The sequence below is a fragment of the Suillus plorans genome (assembly GCF_016647745.1).
Source record: "Suillus plorans strain S12 chromosome Unknown HD556scaffold_8, whole genome shotgun sequence".
NCBI classification, from domain to species: Eukaryota; Fungi; Basidiomycota; class Agaricomycetes; order Boletales; family Suillaceae; genus Suillus; species Suillus plorans.
The window spans coordinates 250,098-273,434 of record NW_024537392.1 but is presented as its reverse complement, the minus strand read 5'-3'; the positions used below and the strand labels follow the sequence as shown (position 1 = coordinate 273,434).

Below are 23,337 nucleotides of genomic sequence, written 5' to 3'. Positions count from 1 at the left end.
ATCATTTCTTGCATACATACCCTCATTCTCATTGCATACAATACCTTGTTGCTCATTATCTTCATCTATTATCTACTCTGTTTTATTATTGTTTTACTAGTAATCTAACTGTGATGTCCTTTGATGGTCTGCATCTTAGTTGTCGCGCGAACACTGATTCTGATTCTCTGACGTTACTGCAACGGTCATTTCCACATTACAGTCGTAATGGTATCTAGTTTACAACATTTGGCAATTATTGTTGCTATCCTTTTTGTCCACGTCTAGATCTCGTAGACCTTTGCCTCATTGGAGCGCGAATATTGGACGAGGTCGTTAGGGAACCAGCTGCAAAGATGGTCAGACGGAATAAATTGAGGTGTTCTTGTGAGCTTACAGAGAGATCTCTTTTTCGGCGTTCTCGACGGAATCAGAGCCATGGCAGATGTTACGGCCAACGGCAAGGGCATAGTCACCGCGGATGGTGCCTACGATAAAGTGAGCACCTAAATGTAACTTGATGACTCATGATAGACTGACCAGGGCCTGACTGAAGGGGGTTGGTGGCGCCCAACATGACACGGCCAGTTTTCACAGCATCCAAGCCCTCCCAGACCATGGCAAAGACAGGGCCAGAGAGCATGTATGTGATCAAACCAGGGAAGAAGGGCTTCTCGCGGAGGTCCTCATAGTCTACAAACCGAATGTGATCAATCATCTCGTTGAAAATATGGTTGAATCCCAAACTCACGCTTCTCGAGATGCTGTCTGGAGGGAGAGATGAGCTTGGCGGCGATGAGCTTGAAGCCGCGCTTCTCAAAGCGGGCGGTGATCTCGCCAATAAGACCACGGTCAACACCATCGGGCTAGAAGATGGTGCGGTCGTTCAGCGGTTGATCATCTCGAGATGATAGATGGCTACCTTGACCATGATGTAGGTGCGTTCACGGATGTTGGGGGCCATTTTTGTTGTATCTGAGCGGAAAGATGAGGAAGTGATTCTAAATGATCGCAGTCAAGATTTGTTGCGAGTTTTATCTTACCAGATCTTATCTTTTTGAAAAATAAGTCTAAATAAAGCGGATGCAAATAACGCCAAATAACATCCCCGGGTGGTTCCGCTTCTTGAATTGTAGTTTCGTGAAGACACCATACTCAGTAGCCAACGCGATGAACGTGCTCGGCCCTTCCCTCGCACCCTACATTCGCTCCTCGCGGACGCTCAAGAAATATGTGACACCAGTCGCTCACTGGTATGCTAACCTCATGGGCTACCGCAAGATGGGCCTCAAGTATGATGACCTCCGTGCGTGTCATATGTTTAGTTCGGGGATGAACATGTTTATTGGATTCATGTAGAGGTCGAAGAGAACCCACAAGTCCAAAGGGTGAGTCGCCTATCCACTTTTTATGAACATATTTAACGTTGACTGGAATTACAGGCACTCGGTCGTTTAACTCCGCGAGAAACCTATGAGCGCTCCTACCGCTTCAAAATTGCAAGCAACTGTGATCTTCACCACAAACCTTTGCCAAAAGAACAGTGGTCTAAGCCTGAGGATGTACGTTGATGTCTCGCAGTACTAAAAAGTGGATTGACGCTGACCGCTGTTTCAGGACAAGCGATACCTCCAGCCTCATATTCTGAACGTCATTAAGGAAGAGGAGGAGAGATCCACCTGGGACACAATGACCGTCCAACGCAAATAGACATTCGCATCCATGTAGACTCACAGTTGTGACTATCCATATCCACACATATTGGCGATGACTTCACCTGAAGTTTTATACTGTTCACTTGAACTATAATCAATTGCAAGAAGGATGCTTCAATTTTGTTTGATTACCCTCTGCAACACCACGACTTTGATATATCCAATTTCTGTCCTTTTCAGAGCGACACTCTATGTAGGACAAAGCACCACAACTTGTCAATCATCAATCTATCTGATTACAGGATCTTTACATCGCTTTCTACAAGTAATCTAACCTAATTCCAGGACCGGCAAACTTTTTTAGTACTACTCGACACAATAAACCTACAAAGCCTTGACGAGAGGAGACACAACTTGGCCGCCCCTCTGCTTGTAGAACGCGATGACCTTCTTGCTAACGGCGGCAATGTCTGGATCACAGTTAGTAACATCACATTCTTGTGTATGCGCTAACTTACTAGGGCCAGTGATACCAAACTTCTCATACACCTTGAGGTACGGTCCTGAAGCACCCCATGCAGGTAGACCATATTGCTGCCAAATGTATGAGCTATTTAGCAAAATCGATGCGATCACAAAACCTTACCTCGTGGCTGTATTTTTGCCAACCAGCGGTCTATTTCGAGACAAGTCAGCCAAATGTGCCACTTCTTTAGCTATTCAAATTTACCGTGAGTGCCTCTAATGACAGAATTGGAGCACCGCTCCTGAGGACACTGAGCCTGTATTGCTCATCCTGCTTGTCAAACACCGACCAGCAAGGCAAGCTGACAAGCCGGACGTTGACACCCTCTTTCTTAAGCAAGCTCGCTGCTTCAAGGGCGATCGGAACCTCGCTGCCGCTGCTGACAATCGTCATGTCCTCGTTAGCGACCTCGTAGAGCACGTATCCACCTCGCGCTGCACGCTCAATGGTAGAGCCCTCAAGGTTGGGCAGGTTCTGCCGGGAAAGCGAGAGGACGGATGGTGTCTGCGTGCTCTTGAGAGCGACGAGATAGGCTGCAGATGTTTCGTTACCATCTGCAGGGCGCCAGAAGTCGAGGTTGGGAATTGCACGCAGGTGGATGGCAGTTTCGATCGGCTGATGAGTGGGACCGTCTTCTCCAAGACCGATGGAATCGTGCGTGGCTTGACAAATCATGAACATCGTTTCCTGGTTTCTGAAGGATTCTGTTTACTCACCGACCCAGATAACCTGATGCTTGCTGAGCGCGGACAACCTAACGGCACCAGCTGCATATGAAACGAAGTTCTAAGATGGGGTCAGCGAGAAACATCGGCTAAGGAACCACACTATTCACCATGAATGTAGCGACGAATGGCACAATACCACCATAAGCATGCAGACCATTGGCAATGGCGCCCATACCGTGCTCACGAACACCATATCGAATATACGTGCCAGCGTAGTTTCCGAGTCCGGTGCTAGGGGGTTGGAAGTCGACAGTTCCCTTGACCTTGGTCAAGTTACTGCCTGTCAGATCGGCAGAGCCACCCATGAGATCGGGGAGTGCGGGAGTAATCGCCGTAAGGACAAGCTCAGATAGCTTGCGAGATGCTTGAGCAGGATCGGCAGGGGTGTACACAGGGAGTTTTTGCTCCCATCCTTCCGGGAGTCTCCCAGAAATCCGGCGAGTGAGCTCGGCGTGCTCTTTGGGGTATGCTTTGGCATACTCGGCGAGAAGGCTGTTCCACTGGGACTCGAGCTTGGCGCCGCGAAGGGCAGCTGCTCGGTAAGTGTCATAAGTCTCCTTAGGCACGTAGAACTTTTGGTCAGGAGGGAATCCAAATTTGCTCTTCAGGGATTGAATGTCATCGGCCTTGAGAGCTGGGGAAAAGATGGTTCGCACACAGGCACTCGATATGTCAAAAAATCACACGCACGAGCGCCATGAACACCGTGGGTGCCCTGTTGCTTTGATCCGTAACCGATCGTGGTCTTGAGACAGACGATGGTAGGCTTGGTCTTCTCGGCACGGGCAGCGGCAATGGCACCGTTAATGGCAGCAAGATCGCTGGGCGAAAGTCAAACATTGAAAATATGAATGAGAAAATATCTCGTACTGGTCACCGTCATTGACGTGGAGAACTTGCCAGCCGTATGCCAAGAAACGCTGCTCGACATTCTCAGTGAAGGCGACAGCGGTGTCACCGTCAATAGAAATGTCTTAATGGGGATCAGTCACGGAACGGAGCCGCAAATAAGGAACCGACGTACGGTTATCATCATAGATCTGGGACAGACCGGTTAATCGAGGGGAAAAAGTTACACGTGAAAGGTACGCACGACGATCAAGTTGCCCAACTGCAAGTGACCAGCCAGGGAAGCGGCTTCGCTTGCAACACCCTCCATCAAACAACCATCTCCAGTGAAAACTGCAGGTACACACGGCTATGACATATTCCGAATCTCCGGAACTGGGAAAGTACTAACCATACGTGTAGTTGTTGATAAGATCAAACCCGGGACGGTTGTAAACTGCGCCGTAGTGTGCCTGAGCCATAGCGAGACCAACACCATTAGCGAATCCCTGACCAAGGGGACCGGTGGTGACCTCGATACCTGGCGTAGTGTCAGCGGTCCGTCAACATGGACTGTATCATAAATAGCACTTACCATCAGTATGGTGTGCCTCAGGGTGACCAGGGGTCAAAGAATCAAGCTGCCTGAATGCCTTAAGGTCATCCATGGAAAGCTTGTATCCCAAGAGGTGCAACAAGATGTACTGCAGTGCGCAACTAGATTGCCCATCAGTTAGCGATACACCAGTCAGGGGTCAAGTGCATACGCGTGTCTGCAGTGTTCATCAGCGAGCAGTCGAATATGAATATGAACACAAACTCACCCATTAGATAGAACAAATCGGTCGCGGTTAAACCACTTGGAGTTTTTTGGGTTCGCGTTGAAGAATCTAGGGTATCATTAAATAATCGTACGATGTGGACACATCGATATGACTTGCCTTGTAAAGAGAACATGGGAGACAGGCGCCATCCCCATGGGTGCACCTTAAAGATGGTCATCGTCGTTATCGTTGCACATGATGAAGTTGATCTAGTCGTGCTCACCTGGATGGCCAGAGTTTGCCTTGCCAACGACATCGGCAGCAAGAGTGCGGATGGTGGCAATGGAGGTGTTGTCTGTTGACTCCGGAGTGAAAGACATGATTGATGGATTTGAAGGAGAAGGAGTTAGAATTGTTCGGGTTAATATATACCCCTCAGAGATAACTGTTTCAAGCTGTACTGATGCGATTTAAGTTAGCGACCGGCTTACGAAGGCTTACGACCATGGAACCGTTTCACACGTCGATTCTCGCGTTAACTCTCTCGGACAGGACGGTTGCCTACGGAAAACATACAACCGGGACTTGACCGGAGCTCTCTTCTCATCTTGGTCTGTGCGTGTATCGTTAACTCGTCGACACTGGTTTTCGACAACTGTCTTGGATCCCACTGTCAGTCGGTGCCGTGTAGTCCTGTAACACTTTTCATGCAGCATTTCTCAGATGCATCCGCAGTTGTCTGATAAACGAATAGGTGCGGCGCACGGCCTTTGTGATATTCTTTCCTGTTCTGACCTAGCCATCAAAGTCTGCAGGGAATTCATCCAGGCACTGGATGCATGTCATGTCAGTATCTGGGCGCGTCTCACTGGTGGTTGCAATCAAGAAAAGGACAGCCTTAATAAGTGCCTTCGAAAAGAGGTTAGTTGCCTGCCTTTAGTACGCCCCTCCTAGCGCTGATATTTCCTTGGCTTAGCGCGTCGAGCGCTCGACTCGTAACCGCACCCAGGCCAAAGAGCAACGTTTGAAAACTGAACAGGTTTGGAAGGAACTTCACGAGGATGATTAATCTCTAGTCGTTCCTACCCAACCACACCTCTCACGTAGTCGACATACGCATGATATTTTCTGATGTCGTCAAAATTGTCTCACAAGAAACTTGGCCGGATTAGTTTAAGCATCTCCCACCTGTGGCGGGAAACGGATGGTCGCAAATCTCATAATGAGTGCGACATGTCTCCTCCCCAGCATCGAATTGGGATGGTAGTTCAGAAATCTCAAATACATGAACCTCTTGCATTTCAACCAAGCCGCTATCAAATACACTACGTCAGGGGAAGGAAGCCGATCACTGGTGACCACGTCATGAAGAACTAGTGGCCATACAATGGTCTGATTTTGGCAGATGAGTCAATCATCTTGACAAAGAATAATGTAGTCATGGTCTCACCGACACTAATAACGCTCGGATCCGGATTTCCCCACCACGTAGGGAAGCTTATGGCATTTCCGCTTGCCCCTTAAATGGAGTAAGTACAATTGAGGCGAACTTGCAAACAATAGAACTCACCGAACACCGCAAAATTAAGGATGAAGTAAATGATGGACGTACCTCCGTCCAGAGCGGCGGAGGTCAGATCTACATAGTCATCCCTAGTTGGTTCATCGTGATATCTCCAGCCAGATTACGCACAGTTGTATTTAATGTACCATCTTGGCTTCCTAGTCCTGACCCACCATTGCGTATACAACCCGATGATGAACCCTGGCCACCACATCCCTGTATTAATCATCAGTACAAGCTACGGAACATCGTACGATTCGTCAACGTACCATTAACTGAGTATGGAAGCCAACCAAGATACGTAAATATAATCGGCATGTTAAGGTAGGACCAGATTCGTTGTCTGTCGTCCCGAGTATCAGATTTCTATAAATAATCTGCAGAGGAAATTACCTTGGGAATAAGCGATGCATAGCATAGAGCAAGAAGGGAGCGAGGAACCCGTATAGAAGTCCGAGAGGAAGCTGGAAAGGGATTTGTGAATTTGTATTCGCAACAATCTACTTGGGAACTTACCTGAAAGTAGGTTTTACCTGGGCCGTATAGCTCTACACTCAGAGCGCCCCATGTAATTGCTGCTGAGTTGATCTCCTGTGAGCCCCACCCTGACCATATACGCGTTCCGATCGCTACAATCAATCTTGTTTGAGTTCGAGTAGAGACTATATGTATGATATAGCGCACGGTTTATCAAAACAGCTCTGTGCGCGTCTACGATGGACTTATAGAGGACATAATTGAAAACTCAACCAAAGCATTCAGCGAGATAAGCCTCGTAAAACGTCAGTTACTTACTGGCCCCAAGAATCGTGCCGCTGATTTGCGCAACAAAAGTAGCTCTGGGCGGTACCTTTGCATATTGTCCTTCGAAGACAAACGTTAGATCTTGAGTCGACCCATCAAAGTGGAAGATTGCACCTAGCTTCAAATCGGAGAGCATGGCAAATGTCTGATAAGCAGTGTTGTAACCGTACAACTTTGCATACATGTTCTGAACTGGTTGCTGAGGGTGGACGTATGCCTAAACATAACCTGTCAATGTTGACCGCTACCATTAATGCAGAAAAACCACCGACAGCAATGACTTGTACAAAACCTCCAGTGGGGATCTGGAATCCTGTCACAGCATATATGAAACCAAGGATGACGGCGATAATGAATGCTATGCAAGAGAACGTGAGGTGAAATTGAATCCCTTAAAGTCGGTAACTCACAGAGGATGGTAAAAACGATGAGAGACCACCATGGAAGGGTGTTGATGCCAACGTACGCCATACCAATCGCTAGGCCTAATGATACGATGAAAACAGAACCGTACCACCATTGTGGAACCTCTTTATACACTTTCATTCGCTGAAAGTGAACACTGGAATGCAACGTTGAAGAAAGTCCGAAGGTAAAGAAAAAAGTATAGCTCACTCGTCAAATTCCTGCTCTGACTTCAGGAAGTTGAAGCCTTTGAAAGCTCCCCATAGCTCTCTCCAGTGCCACAAAAGTATGTGGGAAAATGCTGCTCCCATGGAAGCATAGCTCATAAGGGTAGAAACTGCGTAGGTTGTTGTCATGAACCTGAAAAGCATTTTCATCACAAAAAGATTACTATGCCTGTTGATGTACGTACGGGGGTCCAACTTCAGCATACTTTTCCGGGTCGAGTGTATTGTCGGGGGTAAGGATCGCGGATTGGTTGTACGATGAGCCATTACCAGTGAACAGCGCAGTTGACATGAACGGTAACCCCCTCGAATACCCCTGGAACACGTCCCCATAATAGCATCCGGCTGATAGCGAATCGATGAATGATGTGACAAGGGAATGATATGACGCGACTCACTCATCAGAGCATAACCAAATGCTAGCCCAATCCAGGAAGAGACTTGAGTCTGCAGAGGCCAATATAAAGGATACGCTTGTGTGATCAAGCTCCAGTCGAAACTGAATGACAGCAGACCTAAACCTTCATTGGACCCTCCCCCACCAAAGATGTTGCGAACAATAGGTGAGCGACCATTATCAGCCAGGCAAATAATAGAGAACGCCGTTAGAAGGGGGAACATCCAAGTCGGAATGATTTCCTGTGGGTAGTAACATGAGATCAGCGAGGGTGAGCTCGTGTTATGTTGCTTCACCGACCCAACAAAAGATGGCCAAAAAGACTGAGGAACTCTTCAGCGTTCATGAAGTTCGATTTAAAAAGATTTACCGATCCAGAAGTACTTCATTTTCTTGCTGTTGAGTAAACCACCAAAGTGCATGGATTGCAGAAGAGAAATTGACGGGAGTTGGTTCGGATACAGTGCGTAAGTTGGCCATACGAGGAGGGTTCTTAAAAGCCCTGCAAAACCATATCCAATCGACTGAATCATGGGGTCAATTCCGATATCAGACTTAGCAAGCGGTTGGTAGCACCTGCGATGCGAATGTTTGGAAGATTGCCGCTCCAGGACTCAAGGTCACGCCGTAAAACAAATCAAGTGTTGCTATTATACCAATAGCAGTAGCTGTAGTTGACGCAGTAGATGCCATAATTGTGATGCACGTATGCTCCTTGATGTTGAACGGCCCAGGATTGAGATGGCGCCAAATCCCTGTCGAAGGCATAGCATAATGCATCTTCATACTCTCGATAAATTGAAACATGGTGAAGCAAACTGCAGAAACTCACTGCATTACCCAGAATGTAAGATATAATGAGTTGAAATAAGGCCGACACTGTAGCATTCTGGGGTTTCCAAAAATAAATCTCGGATAGAACAGATCCTGAGACAGATTGAACGTCAATTTGGGTCGATATCGAGAGTAGCAGGCTTCGTCCCAACTCACCAAAAGTCGCTAGCCCGGTACCAAGGACCCAAAATCGGAAGGTCAGTGCGGGGAGCTCAGGATTATCCTCATCTGATATGATCTAGAGACAATTCAACATATTAAGCCGACCGGTCGTCGGACACTCCTGTTGTTAGACCTACCAAGTTGGTGATATCTCCTGCCCCGCGGACGACCTGCTCAGACTCTTGAGAGGGGCTCTCTTCTAGACTCTTTGTGCTGTAAACACTGAAGCCCTTTAAGTCTTCCTCCCGATGCTCAAGCACCTTGGATGGCTCCGTAAGATGAGAATGGGCCATGACTCGCGCAGAGATTGTATAGGCAGGTGAGCTTCCGATGTTCCCTTAAATACGTGCACCTCGGGTGAAAAAAGAAGATATGATACTCAGATGGGATAACTCTGCTTGAGAAACGCAGACTCCCGTTGATAAGCAGGGTCAGACCGATTGCCGCTGGCAGGTGACGCATTCTACTAATACCCGGGAGCCCAAACAGAGTGTCACTACCGATACGTGGATCCTATGTATGACCTGGCAGTAGGGTTAGGTTGCGAAAGCTTCAAGGATACAGCTGACAACACCTACTGCTTGGCAAGCAGTGACTCTGGACCAGTGGTGCCATATTGAACGTTCGGGCCAAGTTCTGGCTAATGATTGATGAATTTCAATACTTTGAATTTAAGTTTCAATTGGTCGATACTCGAGTGTACCGTACGCGTAGTACATAGTACCAAGTTAGTACCTCCTACAATTTTAGTATCTTACTCTCACGCAGTCTCACGATTTCCATGTGTTCGCGACGGTCAGGGCTGCGCCGCTGTATAATAATATACCAATTTAATCTTAGATGTAGTATCTACACATGGCGCGGACAGCCTTTGGCCGACCATCGCTGGAAAAGTCGAGGTATTCGTAGTTGTTATACGTAGATATCGGCATTCACCCACACCTAAACTTCAAGGACTTTGTTCTACACGTGCTTGTCACTGGTCTATCGTTTATTATTGGCTGTAGACCAACTGGCGTAATCTCTCATTCGAGTGTCGACGACAGCGATTGCTCTTTCGTCGGACATAAGTGACCAGAACCTTTTGAAATTGACAAATGTCCTTATTCCTCCTACAATTGTACATCTGAACCGAGCCTTGGGCCAAAGCTTCTTTTCACAAATATCGATACGCCATGTTTTTACCGCTCTCTCACCTCAGCCATCTCTAGCACTGCCTCGAGTACGTACCAGAGTACTTCGACCCAGAGCCTTCCTCCATCTTACCAACATTGTCACGTCTGTGTTTTCCAAGTAAGGTGAGTGCATTTGTCGGGGACTCTTGTTTAATGATCTCTTGGGTAATCTCGATCTGAACAATCATTATTCATGTCAGCTCTTGCCCTAGCCAAAATATTCAACGTTTCTTACGATATCTCCCAACAGGCGCTCCACCAGCTAGACGATAGCCTCAATAAAGCTCGACAAGAAAATTAGGACAAGAATGCTCACCGCTTCAGTCGCGTTCTCCCTGATGACGACCCGAAGGATTTCAACTTTTTCCAAGTCAGGGGCAAGTTCGTAGTTCGGGACAATCCACCCTTTAGTTCGCAGAAGAATCTGAATCCATTTCTGTTGGATTTCAGGGTACGACTCTTGGAAGCTGTCGGAGAACCGGAATGTCACAACCGGAAGACCGTCTTCATAGTTCTGCGGAACGTCAGAAAGCGTTGCTACCCAGTGGTAGAATGCTAACCTCCGAGTTTTCTTCGTCGAAGTCGGTAGTCCCATGGTTATTCTCCTGAAGAATATCTTTGGCTTTTGGCCGGTGTATATCGCTGAGAACTGTGTACCAGCCAGACTTCTCGAGAGCACGACTCAAGAGCCTTGCATTTTTGAGGTCATCCTTAGCTACCGCACGGTATCCCTCAAACCCAAGGTGCACAAAGTTGAAGTATTGAGCGATGATGGGTGCGGCAGGACGGGAGAAGTTGAGCGAGAACGAGTACTCGACTGAACCAAGGTAATGCAACTCAAAGATGAGGTCCTTCGGAAGGTATGCCTTGGAGCGCCATACCACCCAACCGACACCTACGTAAGCCAGACCATACTTGTGGCCTGAGGTGTTGATAGAGACAACCCGCGGAAGCTTGAAGTCCCAAAGCAGCTTTGGGTGCGCAAAGGGCGCGACGAAGGCACCCGAAGCTCCGTCGACTAAACGGGAGTCAGTGACTATGAAGGGAACAGAATACAAAGATGCCTCACCGTGGATGGGGATGCTAATTCCTGTCTTCTGCTCGTATTCGTCGAGAAGGTCAGACATCTCCTTCACTGGTTCATAGTGACCGGTGTAAGTACTGCCGAGGATAACATAAACGCCAATGGTATTTTCATCGACATATTGCATGGCTTTCTGGGGGTCGAGTCTATACTTGCTCTCAACACTGACTGGTACGAGGCGGCATTCAACCTCGAAGTAACGTGCAAACTTTTCAAGAGCGACTTGGGCATTGGCACCCATGACGATGTTGGGGCCAGGCTCATGGATAGACTTGCCCTCAGCCTTGCGACGCTCTTGCCAGAGCCGCTTCATGGCAAGACCACCCAGCTGTATAGCTTCCGATGAACCAGTAGTAGCGGTCCCAATTGCCTGATGCGTCGAAGGTGCATGCCAAAGATCAGCAAGGATCGAGACACAACGGGTGTGAATTTCCTCTGCACGTGATCATGAGTGGAAATTGCTAGAATGGTGACTATTTGTGACATACGCGTCATGGGATACTCATCTTGATCGATCAAGTTTTTGGACATATTTTCCATCATCAACTTGTCCGCAGGCTCTGGCATCCAAGTGTTTACAAAGGACGCAAGACTTTGGGAAAGTGAGAAGACAACAAATAATACGAACTTCAAGAGACTGACTTAAGACTGGGAGATCCATCAAGGGCCAGTTCATCATGGATCAGCTGGTACGCGGTCTGCGCGCTGGTCCCCTTGGAAGGGATATGAAACTTGGGGATAGATGTGATTCCGTACCGCGCTCCATATGGGTGAGATGTAGAATCAGACTCCCTAGAACTATTCAGATGATGATGGTTGGAGTTCTTATCCTGAGAACATTCTATCAGTCAGAATATGATAGAATTCGGTGGCGAACCCCTAACCTTGGACTCGCGGATGAGTTTGCTAGGATTGATGTGCTATGTGGAGCTAAAGCGAAGTGTTCCACGAGCATGGAAAATAAAGACTCACCTTTGAGAGAGACATAGTAAATGATAGATGTGGAGAAAGCTAGAGATGGGCGGTCAATATTTGCGGTCTTATATGACGTCGGTCCCATTTAAGTGGTAGCGATGGACTCCACATGATGCGTGCAGAGAATGTTCTTTGGAGCGGCCCTCTGAGACTCACTTTTATTAAACATCATGCTCTAGATTTTCTATTCCTGGTGGCCGCAAGATCGGTACCATATTTAGTCTGGCCAGTCCTGTCCTCCCCGTTTGCTGTCCCCATCTCTGCGTGATCATCGTAGTCCTGGACTCTGACACGTGTATCGACATCGCGATATCGGTCCAAGTCCCTGTCCCTGTCCTTTCTGCTAGTCTCTTCCTGTCATCTCTGTCTCCCCTCCTCCTACAATCATCATCCCTCCTACTGCTCCTCCTTCTCTCAGGTGACCGTAAAGTACTCCTCGAAACAGTCGTGTTCCCATTGCTGCTTTCCTCCCTACTGCTCTCCTGTTTCACAAGCGGGATATGCCGCTTCTCATCCCCTCGCCGTTTCCGTTTCTTAGTACCGTCATACAGCACATCTTGTTCCTTTGCCCCAATTGCCAAGAGTGCAGGGCGCGATTTCGGTAGGTAAGGCTCCATCAGCCAGCGCATTGATTTTCGCTCTTTCCAAGCTTGTAACAGCCCCGCCGTCCACCCAGCCCATGCTGCAGAACATAGCAGCCCCAATGTGGTGTGGGCATGCGCGCATACTCATCGATAGTAGAAAATTAGCAACGTCTTGCTGGAGGGCGTCAGTTTCGCTGGGAGGAACGGGAATGGAATCGATCTGGTGTGCCGAGTCCATATCCCCAGCCAGCAGCGCACGAAGGGCTTTTTGGTCTTCCGTCTCTTTCACAAGAGCATGCTCTTCTACCGTCATATTCCTCCCTTCGTCGTGTTGCCACAGTGCTCGCACAGAATTTGACTTCTTTATTGCCGAACTGGATACCTGACAGCTGGGAGTCAGAGTTGATGGTGTCGCGCGTTCCAAGTCCTCCGACACTCCCGTCTGCACCTGTGCTCACTTTTGCAGAGTCAGGGATGAACTGTGCGGTCCATGCACGATATTTTCGTGCTGCCTCCAGCCAGTCAAAATTCGGCTTCAAAAGAATGACAAGTGGACCTGTAGGGACTTTGGTCCTGGGGTTTCTGCCAATTACACTAGTTGATGAAGTAGCATATGTACCTTTTGTTAGCTATAGAAATGGTGAAAACAGCGGAGGGAGACGCATTGCTGTTCACCAAACTTGTTGAGAGAAGTGATAAGCTTATCCTCGAGATGGTCGTCTTCATCATCGCTTGAGTCTGGCTCATCTTTACGCCCACCATCAGCAACCACGATCTCGCTCTTCTCTTCATCGTCGGGATCCTCTCAGGAGCTGAAAGTATGAGAATGGCCTGTGAGTGGAGTGCCATAAGCAGAGCTTGCGGCACTGACGAGGAAGCGCTGAGAGTTGAAATTTGTCGTTGGCCCTATCGTCGTCGGCCAGTGCTGGGGGTTTGTTTAATTTCGACATGCAGCATACTCGAATTAATTGCTTACAAACACAACCAAATCCAATAAACGCGTCGCGACTCACATCCCCAGTCTGAGGGACTCTAACCGCGCCTGGAATTTGAACATTCAACATGGCAACCCTCGATTCAATGTGGGTAACATTTTTACACATACATGGACCACCAGAGGTCTCATTTATCTGCACAGACCAACTCCATCATGTCCACTTGTCCGATCGACAAGCACCGTTGTTCCTCCAACTGAGACGACACCGTCTTTCTTGATAGACCCAAAGAACAAGTCTTACAAGCACCAATATGCAAACATATACTTTACACGTCTGACAATGCTAAGAAGTGCAGTGGAGGAGCGGGCAAGAGCTAGGTGGGATGGACTACAAAGTACGTGACAAGAACCTTTCATTCTTTTTGAATGCTCACAGCAGGTACAATTAGGTGAACCGCTCCATGTAGCGCGTGTCCTTGATATTGTTAAATCCCAACTATGCTGGGTAATAGGTACAGTCTACATGGATATGCCACTCAAGCCGAATGTTCTGGAAGACATTGGCCGAGATGTGAGTAACTTGCACACAAAACCGACCATTCTCAGTTGATATGTGTAAAGCATTCCATCCCGGCTCCACCTCCACGTGAGAAATTCTACTGCGATGAAGACAGCGTTATGTTGGAGGATGAGTCGGGTCGTATTAAATTGGTCGGTAACCGTGTCAGTGAGGAACGCTTAGTCACAGGCGTCATCGTCGCCGCTCTGGGCATGGAAACGCCCACAGGAGATTTCGAAGTTGTAGATATGTGCACTGCGGGACTTGCAACATTTGCGGAGGAAGAAATTCTTGGCTCAGACGCCATGGATGTGGATGTAGAGTAAGTTTATTGCTTTCCAGATATACAACTGAAGCCCAAGACGCTTTATGACCCAGTTTTTCACCCACACGAGATGAATATGTGGCCGTCATTTCGGGATTATCCATTGGGTCACCCTCACCTGCGGATGCGCAAATCCAAATGCTTGTAGAGTACCTCACGGGAGAAGCAGGCGGTCCTGAGGACCAACAACTGGCATCACAGATAACACGGCTCATCATCGCCGGAAATTCGCTATCACTTGAGGAATACAATGAGGAGGGTGAAGACGAGAAGAGACCAGTAAGTTAAGGTCCCTTCTTTGTAATGACAAATAACTCAGTAAATACCAGAGAAAATTCGGCGCATCAACACAGGCGAACTTTTCTCCTCATCCGAATCTTGCTCTTTCCGCTCATCTTCATGATTTAATTTCCGCACTTCCCGTCCACATATTGCCTGGAGAGGATGATCCTTCTGGAATCATTCTTCCACAGCAGCCTTTCCCCCGTGCGATGTTCGGAAAGGCTGCAACCTTCGAGTCATTCTATTGCGAATCAAATCCGGCCTGGCTTCGCGTAAGATGTGATGAGACCGAGTCATCGATACCGAACGAAGGGCGAACTTCGTCTTCTAAATCAAATCATCCGCCTGTCACTCGCAGCCTATTGGTGACCTCAGGACAGCCTGTTCTCGACATGTACAAATATCTTCCAACCCCGCCCTCAAGCCTCGTATCGATTGCTGCTTCAACCCTAAGATGGCGCCACGTTGCTCCAACTGCTCCAGACACTTTATGGTGTCACCCTTATCGAGACCGAGACCCTTTTGTTTTGCGGAAAACTCCGGATATATACCTTGTTGGCGGAATGCCCAAATTTGGTACAAAGCTGGTAGGTTCAGAAGATGGATCGGGCAGGGCAGGGAGATGTTGCAGAATTGTTCTAGTGCCTAGCTTCTCGCAGACGGGCATTCTAGTGCTTGTCAATCTGCGGACTTTGGAAGTGCAGTGCGTGGATTTTGGGGTCGAGGGATTGAGTGCGGGTGGCGGAGAGCAGCGGCCTTCAGGAGATGATGGAGATGCCATGGCAGAAGGCTAACAAAATTTTATTGATTTTTTTCTTCTTTCGGTCAACATCAAATCGCAATTCAGGCTGGAGATTCCTCGGGCCCCTCTTTCCCCTGAAGTCTTCACGAGCAGTTGTCGGTTTAATTTTGCGCCACATCTGGTTGAAGCCTATCAGCATCTTCTGATTCATGGAATTTAGATTGATTTGGCAGGTGTAGTGTTCAGGGTCACGTGGATAATAGTCCATCATCAGTTGTGATTGTGAAAGGCTGTCAAAGGTTGTCCTTTTTTTCATCCCCATTTATTGCTGAAGAAGCCGTTGTCAAGTATGACAGAACAAAACAAAAAACCAAAAGGCTCTTTTTTTATTCCGGGGCTCACTTCAGCTCTCCTTAGCCTCGCCTACGGTTCCCTTCTCAAAGTGCATTCAAGGATTCTTTAATCATTAATCCAACGACCTCGGAGGAACGTTTAAAAATTCTTATCGGATGGGGCACTTCCCTTTTATGACGCTTGTATTATGCTGGACTGCATTTGTTTGTTGTAGTGGGCGCAGGTTGCCAAGGAGTGAATGCCACACGCTCGACATAATTAAGCAAACCACTGATGCTTATCTGGGACGGTCTTCCTATTGATCATTTGATTTCCGATTGTCAGGATTGTGACTCCAGCCTTCCGAAAAATATTTCTTTCTAGACTTGTGGGCGTGTGGCATGTCCGCTTGAATCTTTAGGGTGGCGTTCATGCCACAGCTTCTCACTTTGACCTTGCTTTGACTTATCATCACACATACATAAGGTGCGTTGCTCCAACTCAGATCGACCTCATTCCTCTCTCACCTTCTCTCCCGTCTTAGACTTACTTCTACTCACTTACGTACGCGCGTTATAATCCGGACGTCCATCAAGATACTCGTCGAGGCTCTGGGCCGACATGCCCATCCTCGTAACGTTCATGCGCGCCGACACCGAGGTTTCCTCGTGAACGTCGAGCGCGCATGAGCCCGGTAGCGCTGCAAGAGCAGCAATCTTGGCGCTACTGTGCGCACGGGTGCTGAAGCCGTGCATCGCTGCAATACGGTGGAGGTTCGAGGAGCCCGGTAAAAAGCGCCACTCCCCTCTGGATCGTGTCGAACACCCTGGACGAGACTCTGGACCCCGCTTGATTGAGCTTACACTGTGTGACATGCAGTCAGCGATTGTCACGATAGTCTCCGGCCCCAATGTCTTTTCTTTCCTCCCTGTATTCTCTGTCATGTAATCTTCATACACAAGAGTGCTGAGGGCGGTAGCTTTTCCCCACTGGGGTTTTTAATGCACCCGTTCCGATGACGTACTCTTTGTGTCAACTCGGGAAAAAATAATCAAACAATCTTTGTACCATCATCTTCTGTGATGACGATGAGTGAAAGTCTAATTGGCTCTGAGCAACGCATTGCTGATTTTTCTACTCTGGCTCTATAATGTAATGTAAGTACATGCAAGTTGTTGAGCATTCGGTACTCAGTACCGGGCCAGTGTAAGCAACGTTGCAACGAGGACTATCTGAGATCCTGAATTCATCTGTCACCATGCTTAAAGGTCAAGTTGAGTCGGTATAGTCATAAAATGCCGACTAAAAATATGATAAGGAATGTTTTTTGGTATTTACACTGAGAAACACGTCTGGTATCATGTCCTTAAGGTAAACCTCCTGTAGTATTCACAGTACAGTACGCCAAGAAACACACGAAACAATGAAATATCACTGATTGGACGAACGCTCGAGTCTTTGTCTGGTGGGCGAGAACAGCCCTCCAACGACGCTTGACATCGTGTCCGTGATTTGCCGCTGTTGCGGTTGCGTGTGCTTGACGAAAAAGAGTTGCACGTTGGTGGAATTCCATATCCCGAGAGGTGACATCCCATGCACATAAACCCCTCCCCATATGAGCGACGTCAACCAGACAATTGATGCATCCGACCACTAATCGCTGACTGAGTATCTTCCGCAATTCATGAGAAAAAACATACCATAAATCGTCTCGGATATAACACTGGTGCAGGAGGTAGAACATCAGTCAATGTCACACTTTGCAAGAAATCAGTGATAGCGCCAGCTGAGTTAGCCTTCTGCCTGCCAGCCTGCAGATTCTGGATCTTTGGCAAGAGCTCCGATATGACCAGCATCACAGTATCCAAGGGTAACCTGTCAACATTTAGAAGACACTCGAACACCAGCGAGCAAGTGCTTACCCTTGTTGCCAAGACGTGACCTGGTTTCATGAAAGTTAGAGCCAGATAATGTTTTGTTAGTGCGAAATGGGGCTCACCCATTCTTGGGTGGGTAAAAACCCATTCCTACCAATGCCAGCCGCAGCCATGCGATCTCCATTAATCGTGTCCGACGACAATGACCGCCGAGCCTTCATCTTGCCTCTTGCCTTCTCTGATGTAGCTGTTATAGTACTGGTACTTGTTGTGGGGCTATTCTCCGAAGGTAGAGACGTGAGTGGGCGGGTCTCGGTTTGCTCATGGCCACCCAGGCCAGCTTCAAGGTCCTCACCAGAAAACGAAGTAGACTCTATGGTGAAGGCGGGGTCGCTTTCGTTCTTGAGAAGGCGCGATTTTTCCTGGTGTGCACTCTCCACGGACACGCGCTCCTGCTGTGGGCCATCCTTTCTGTCGCGTTCTGCCTGGCTCGCTTGCTCTTCCTTGATCCGTTGTACACGCTGGATCTCTCGAAGTCCGCGGGTAAGAGTGAATGTCCCTAGCTCTTCGAAAGTTTTTTGTGCGGTGATGATTGCATACAGAAGATTGGGGTTATCGGAAAGGTGGTGGAATACTACTGAGTTGAAGACCTCGAGCCTTGGGAACAAGTAAGCGTCATGCTACTCCCATATGACAACTACTCACATAAGAAACAGAAGTCTCGGGTGGCTCTCGTCGGATAAGAGGAATAGAGGGTTTGAGAATGAAGTGAAGAGCTGAAGTAAACGATTAGATGCAACAACAGACAGGTTCTTAAAATATGGAGCCGCATTCGCGAGCGCGATGATAAGTGCCGGGTATATGGAATTGAGGGAGCCTGAAGTAGTTGCAATGATGGAGTAAACTGACTACGAAGGGTTAATGTCCACAAATGTAAAAGTCACTTGTTCGCTCACAGTAATCATGAAATCTCCAGCAGTCCCATGAGATGCCCCCTGAGATACCCATTTTGTCGGTACCTGAATGTTTATTGGTAATGAGAGCTTGTTGCCGAATGCGGACTCAGCCGATAGCGTCTGAATAATGTATGAGAGCGCTCTGCAGAGACCGTGTTGCTCTAGAAATCCATTAAAATATATACCCGCTCGATAGATACCTACAGAAGACGTACGTGGCTTGTCTTTGATCTCGAGTGAATAGCACAGAAGATATGCAAGGACATCAACTGTTTTATCTGAGTCCAGTAGGTAAGCACGGAATTTCTTAAAGAAATGGTCAGACGTCAGATCGGCACGGCTGGGTAGACGACCTACTTACCTTGTTGAGCTCAATGATCTTCCAAAACAAAACAACTGTACGGGATCAGAAGAGTGGGGCGAACATAAAAGAGATGCGTACTAGTCTCAGGCACATAAGGAACCGACCTCCTGGATCCAGGGAGTAGATTGTTTGATATAGCTAGCTGCTGCTCTAGAATGGCAATGATGCCACTCAAGATAAAAGCGAAATCCTGCGTGCGATGCTATACGCCATGAACAATAGTATTCTCAAACGAGGAAGACAAATTTACCAATTTCGCCAAAAAATAGCGGAAAGCATTTGTTTGTGCAGTCGGGGATGATGAGGTAGCATCACCAGAATCTGAAACGATGTCTCTGGCTGGGCCACTCTGGAAATCCAATAAAACACATAAAACTTGTAGGCACATGCCCACAAGTGCTGTCCTGGAATCTTCGCCTTTGAAGACTAAGTGATTGTAAGGGACCTTGCCGGCTACACTGGCGATGGTCATATTGTTAGTTGTAGCGGAGTTCATCACGGTGTTTAGCAAGGAGCAAAGTAATGTCAAGACATCGCGTCGGGGCGTCTTTCGAACTACATGCAGAGTGTAAAATGACGGATGTGTGAAGAGAGCGGCAGGCGGGATGTATATCTGACGTGACAGAAGGACAAGGAGGAGCCGTAAAACCTCAGTTTTATTGGAGTCGTATGCATGATTTGGTCCAGAGTCAGTCGTCGAGCCTACACCCTTCTCCCTAGGGAATTGTAAGTCAGGCATTTGTTTTTGGACCAACAATGCATACCATATAACATAATTGATTTTGTAATGATCCACTTGTATCTTCGTTGGGAGACTAAAACCGCAACAAAACAGGAGATCGTTGACGCAAGTGAATAACTTTTCTCCTAACGAAGGTAAGGTTTTCGTCCGTTTCGGTTGAGGGATCTGTGATTGCGTGTTAGAGCCATGACCACTTTCACTCCCATCATCATCATCTTCGATGACAAACTGTGGTTCCTGTTCCGGAGCTGTGGGTACAATTTCGTCTTCGTCGACTTGAACCTTCTTCCACAACACCTCGAGCTCAAACGAGTTGGACTCTCCCTCAACCTCAAACACAACGGGTAGTACCCTTTGCAGGACTCGCAGACTGTTCAGGACCTCCTTCGTTGCGTTACGCTCTGTACTCGAAGTCTTCATGAAGGAAGTGGCATACGACGCCACAGATGTCGGTGGTATGGATGGGAAGGTATGGTCAGACACAAGATTGAACAGACGAGACGTCACAACTCTGATGAGAGTCGCTACGTTTTCTGGCGAGTCAAGTAGAGCTCTACGAACTTGGGAGGTCTCATTAGCCGCCCGCACTAAGAACAAAATGCTGGGACATACTGTCATGGGTTGATATGAGGGAGAATACATCAGACGGAGTGTCAAAGAGGGTGAAATACTGAGATATACTATTCAATCGAACATTTGGACAACAAACTAAGTATCACCGACCTGGTCCCAGTAGCTGTCAGTTTCGGCTATGTGCTGTAGTTGACAACTTGTCATTATAGTCAACGCCGAGATGGAAGCGGGTACCACAAACTCACCCTCGTTGTATACAGTTTAGATATTCCCTGGGGGCGACTGCGAAACGCCAGCTTCGCTTCGTCGGTCAATAGTCCAAAAGGTGCCGTTAATGTCTGTGGAAGTTTGGCGAACATTGTCGTATGGTAATCGTCAGAGAGATATGCAGGAAGTGCGATGTCAAAGGCCTGTGTAGACCCGCCTTGAGTGTGCCTGCAGTGCCAGGGTCACTTTCCAAGTCGGTGCCTTGTACAACACTTATTTGTGGACCGCAGTGATGTCGGATGCTTCCGAACTCCCGCATTGCTTCCGCAGTTTCTGCTCAGACACCGTGTGTCATTGCCAGACACCTACCAGACATTGAAACGAAGATATTCGTTCCTTCTTTGCTATGCAGTGCTAGCAGGTCTTCTCCAAATTGCCATGTCAACTAGCAACTACAAACCTTCCTGCAGCCAAGTCTTTGTAGCGACCCAGAAATTTTCTCCGTGTACGACAACATAGAGATAGCTACTGCAGACTGCAGTGGCAGTTCTTCTTATGACTCTAAGGGCATTCCTTCGCTGTTGCCGTGTGGAAACGTGGCACTTGTTTTTGCACTCAATTCCCATCCAGAGATCGAGATGACCCAGGCCTCGCTCAATGCCCATACGAAATGATTGCCTAGACTGCACATGAGGTGGACCTAACTGGACCCAATCACTACAATATAAGAGATACACCAAACACCCAAGCAGCTTTGTCACTGATAGAAGGTGTGTTCAGGGAAACAAAATCTTGGTGATGGCGAAGCCTTGCCTTCCAAATCATGGTTCCCGTTAATTGTTGGAAAGTCATTAAAAGACCTGACGAAGAACAAGGACGATGAAGATTTAAATAAATAGATCAATGACACGAACATCATTCTACATACCGCGCTTTCAAGAGTTTGATGTCGGCGTGACGTTCAAACTGCATTCTCCACAGTTTTATATCCTGAGTGTTTTCGTTCAGAGTCTATGCCACACGCCACACTCGCCAGCGTTACATACGAAGGACGCAAGTGTCATCTACCATGCATGAATGGACGGTGGACAATCTACAGTCACCTGCTGATAACATACAGCTTCAGCTTCGTGTAGATATTCACATAGAATTGTAATAACCGGGACGTCCGGGAACCACCGTCGTAGCCGTCTTGAGTCACACGCATGGATGAGCATCTGCCAGATTCTGCCTCCTTGTATTCAACATCCACAACGTCTAATTTACAGGACTGATTAACCAAAAAAATATCCATATACGTACAGGGTTTGGATTGATTGATTCAGATGATTAGTTTCTTTCGGTGATCACGATCAAGTTTTACATCGTGCGCATTCATGGAGACCCAGACTTCATATCTACGTCTCCTAGCTGCTGGCTCCAACGCTCGCGGTCAGCTAGCCAACGGTTCTGATTACGATTCACATACTTTCACAGAGTGCCACTTCATAAACTGCACACAGGGTACGCTTCCTCACAATACGCTCGGCATCTTGCAGCTTGCGACTGGAGCAAACCACACTCTCGCATTGTTGGAGTTTGGTGACGGCCGAAGGGAGCTTTGGGGGTGTGGAGATGGACGTAAAGGGCAGCTGGGTCCTGAATACATGGGACAGTTGACAGAATTCACGCCGATCAGCATACCCTTGTACCAAACTTATGCTTCCCAAGGATATACCTGTTGTCTCATCGCTGCCGCTTGGGAGACTTCATATCTTGTTTTGAAATCTCCTTCCCGATCAAACGTGGTCATCTCGATGGGTTCGAATGACTTTGGGGCACTCGGTGTGGGCACAAAACAAGCTACAGCAACTCCGGCGGTTGTTTCGTTTGATCACCTCACTATCGAGGGACATTCTACCAATCCCGATGAGCTCGTTGTCGAGTCCATTGCTGCAGGACCTCGTCATGTCATACTTCATGTGCGAGCCGGTTTCAATAATGAAGATACGCTCATCGGCTGGGGTTTGGCCAGACATGGCCAACTAGGGGACACGAAGATCGTAAACTATGACCGCCCTTACATCATTTCCCTTGATGTATCTTCAGATCCGGTGCAAACATGTTCTCTCGGTCTCCAACATACCATCATCTGCCACCAATCGGGGCGGACAACAGCCTTTGGATCTAACAAGAAAGGACAACTCCATAGGATGGATTCTTGGGGGCGTGTTCGACAAGTTGGATGCACGTGGAATGGGACATATCTTCTCAGAGACGATGATGAAAATACTCTTATATCAACGGGAAGTAATGCCCATGGTCAATTAGGTCGGGAGTCGCAAGTCGAGGAAAATGGGGTTACCGTCGGGCCTGTCGAATTTACCTTATCTCACGATGGCAAATTGCCTTCACTGAGATCCCTTGCTTGTGGCAGCGAACATGTGATGGCAGTGATCTCTCCATCTGGCTCATCAGACATGGAAGTTTGGGGTTGGGGGTGGAACGAGCACGGTAACTTGGGGCTGGACCATATGGATGATGTGTTGAAGCCCATCAAGATCTGGCCAGCAAGGGGACACGCGCTGGAGGGAAGAATTGCTCGAGTGTGGGCTGGAAATGGGACTAGTTGGATATTGTTACAAATATAACAATGAAGCTTTTGAAGTGCGATCTCATGAATGTGTGTTCCTACAGTACTGACTCTAAGTGTATTCCCCACCACTTCTCTGCTGCCTCGTCAAGTTCCACCAATCGCCTATCCTCGCCT

The 23,337-nt window shown here is 47.9% G+C and overlaps 11 protein-coding genes across 11 annotated transcripts; 4 read left to right on the top strand and 7 right to left on the bottom strand.

Moving 5' to 3' along the window:
* Positions 1 to 263: 263 nt before the first annotated feature.
* On the bottom strand, positions 264 to 943 carry HD556DRAFT_1430191 (nucleoside diphosphate kinase; the record flags this gene model as incomplete). Its single annotated transcript, XM_041304883.1, has 5 exons — positions 264 to 327; positions 377 to 467; positions 520 to 672; positions 731 to 845; positions 902 to 943. The coding sequence occupies 5 exons, from the start codon at positions 941 to 943 to the stop codon at positions 264 to 266; spliced, it is 465 nt and encodes a 154-aa protein (XP_041164553.1).
* Positions 944 to 1,120: 177 nt separating this feature from the next.
* HD556DRAFT_1339962 (cytochrome b-c1 complex subunit 7) lies at positions 1,121 to 1,887 on the top strand. The gene is made up of 4 exons (XM_041302057.1): positions 1,121 to 1,285; positions 1,339 to 1,367; positions 1,422 to 1,541; positions 1,597 to 1,887. Exons 1-4 carry the CDS (start codon positions 1,150 to 1,152, stop codon positions 1,687 to 1,689), a joined length of 378 nt encoding a protein of 125 aa, XP_041164552.1. The 5' UTR covers positions 1,121 to 1,149; the 3' UTR covers positions 1,690 to 1,887.
* HD556DRAFT_1339955 (Transketolase, thiamine diphosphate binding domain-containing protein) lies at positions 1,888 to 4,960 on the bottom strand. The gene is made up of 16 exons (XM_041302056.1): positions 4,764 to 4,960; positions 4,658 to 4,703; positions 4,541 to 4,606; positions 4,484 to 4,489; positions 4,312 to 4,433; positions 4,129 to 4,257; positions 3,982 to 4,070; positions 3,913 to 3,928; positions 3,759 to 3,861; positions 3,579 to 3,709; positions 2,996 to 3,522; positions 2,877 to 2,946; positions 2,365 to 2,822; positions 2,281 to 2,310; positions 2,153 to 2,228; positions 1,888 to 2,104 (listed from the first exon to the last, which is right to left on the bottom strand). Exons 1-16 carry the CDS (start codon positions 4,858 to 4,860, stop codon positions 2,019 to 2,021), a joined length of 2,052 nt encoding a protein of 683 aa, XP_041164551.1. The 5' UTR covers positions 4,861 to 4,960; the 3' UTR covers positions 1,888 to 2,018.
* A 243-nt stretch (positions 4,961 to 5,203) lies between these two features.
* Positions 5,204 to 5,549, top strand: HD556DRAFT_1229640 (uncharacterized protein; the record flags this gene model as incomplete). Its single annotated transcript, XM_041297294.1, has 3 exons — positions 5,204 to 5,234; positions 5,289 to 5,401; positions 5,457 to 5,549. The coding sequence occupies 3 exons, from the start codon at positions 5,204 to 5,206 to the stop codon at positions 5,547 to 5,549; spliced, it is 237 nt and encodes a 78-aa protein (XP_041164550.1).
* Positions 5,550 to 5,853: 304 nt separating this feature from the next.
* HD556DRAFT_1517871 (OPT oligopeptide transporter protein-domain-containing protein) lies at positions 5,854 to 9,631 on the bottom strand (the record flags this gene model as incomplete). Its single annotated transcript, XM_041309100.1, has 21 exons — positions 9,452 to 9,631; positions 9,011 to 9,397; positions 8,868 to 8,949; positions 8,710 to 8,804; positions 8,454 to 8,657; positions 8,248 to 8,401; positions 8,178 to 8,200; positions 7,879 to 8,119; positions 7,666 to 7,825; positions 7,464 to 7,613; positions 7,259 to 7,410; positions 7,121 to 7,206; positions 6,963 to 7,065; positions 6,840 to 6,908; positions 6,729 to 6,788; positions 6,561 to 6,673; positions 6,438 to 6,508; positions 6,314 to 6,387; positions 6,174 to 6,260; positions 6,047 to 6,119; positions 5,854 to 5,992 (listed from the first exon to the last, which is right to left on the bottom strand). The coding sequence occupies exons 2-21, from the start codon at positions 9,164 to 9,166 to the stop codon at positions 5,854 to 5,856; spliced, it is 2,292 nt and encodes a 763-aa protein (XP_041164549.1). The 5' UTR covers positions 9,167 to 9,397; positions 9,452 to 9,631.
* Positions 9,632 to 9,721: 90 nt separating this feature from the next.
* On the bottom strand, positions 9,722 to 12,119 carry HD556DRAFT_1502130 (pyridoxal phosphate-dependent transferase; the record flags this gene model as incomplete). Its single annotated transcript, XM_041308972.1, has 9 exons — positions 9,722 to 10,224; positions 10,284 to 10,310; positions 10,365 to 10,562; positions 10,609 to 11,066; positions 11,118 to 11,567; positions 11,621 to 11,724; positions 11,775 to 11,956; positions 12,017 to 12,052; positions 12,105 to 12,119. 9 exons carry the CDS (start codon positions 12,117 to 12,119, stop codon positions 10,081 to 10,083), a joined length of 1,614 nt encoding a protein of 537 aa, XP_041164548.1. The 3' UTR covers positions 9,722 to 10,080.
* Positions 12,036 to 12,916, bottom strand: HD556DRAFT_960346 (uncharacterized protein). Its single transcript, XM_041312135.1, has one exon. The coding sequence runs from the start codon at positions 12,734 to 12,736 to the stop codon at positions 12,269 to 12,271; it is 468 nt and encodes a 155-aa protein (XP_041164547.1). The 5' UTR covers positions 12,737 to 12,916; the 3' UTR covers positions 12,036 to 12,268.
* Positions 12,917 to 13,566: 650 nt separating this feature from the next.
* On the top strand, positions 13,567 to 15,980 carry HD556DRAFT_960331 (DNA polymerase alpha/epsilon subunit B-domain-containing protein). The gene is made up of 6 exons (XM_041312134.1): positions 13,567 to 13,773; positions 13,830 to 14,023; positions 14,078 to 14,199; positions 14,250 to 14,509; positions 14,566 to 14,791; positions 14,842 to 15,980. The coding sequence occupies exons 1-6, from the start codon at positions 13,754 to 13,756 to the stop codon at positions 15,586 to 15,588; spliced, it is 1,569 nt and encodes a 522-aa protein (XP_041164546.1). The 5' UTR covers positions 13,567 to 13,753; the 3' UTR covers positions 15,589 to 15,980.
* Positions 15,981 to 16,148: 168 nt separating this feature from the next.
* HD556DRAFT_1304805 (uncharacterized protein) lies at positions 16,149 to 16,624 on the bottom strand (the record flags this gene model as incomplete). Its single annotated transcript, XM_041299704.1, has 2 exons — positions 16,149 to 16,284; positions 16,434 to 16,624. 2 exons carry the CDS (start codon positions 16,622 to 16,624, stop codon positions 16,149 to 16,151), a joined length of 327 nt encoding a protein of 108 aa, XP_041164545.1.
* Positions 16,625 to 17,010: 386 nt separating this feature from the next.
* On the bottom strand, positions 17,011 to 20,858 carry HD556DRAFT_1339883 (high-temperature-induced dauer-formation protein-domain-containing protein). Its single transcript, XM_041302055.1, has 14 exons — positions 20,627 to 20,858; positions 20,532 to 20,564; positions 20,421 to 20,478; positions 19,831 to 20,368; positions 19,317 to 19,782; positions 19,145 to 19,268; positions 19,064 to 19,098; positions 18,918 to 19,008; positions 18,703 to 18,863; positions 18,452 to 18,654; positions 17,869 to 18,403; positions 17,792 to 17,811; positions 17,570 to 17,744; positions 17,011 to 17,522 (listed from the first exon to the last, which is right to left on the bottom strand). Exons 1-14 carry the CDS (start codon positions 20,738 to 20,740, stop codon positions 17,301 to 17,303), a joined length of 2,775 nt encoding a protein of 924 aa, XP_041164544.1. The 5' UTR covers positions 20,741 to 20,858; the 3' UTR covers positions 17,011 to 17,300.
* Positions 20,859 to 21,786: 928 nt separating this feature from the next.
* HD556DRAFT_1339875 (regulator of chromosome condensation 1/beta-lactamase-inhibitor protein II) lies at positions 21,787 to 23,240 on the top strand. Its single transcript, XM_041302054.1, has one exon. It carries the CDS (start codon positions 21,965 to 21,967, stop codon positions 23,216 to 23,218), a length of 1,254 nt encoding a protein of 417 aa, XP_041164543.1. The 5' UTR covers positions 21,787 to 21,964; the 3' UTR covers positions 23,219 to 23,240.
* Positions 23,241 to 23,337: the final 97 nt, after the last annotated feature.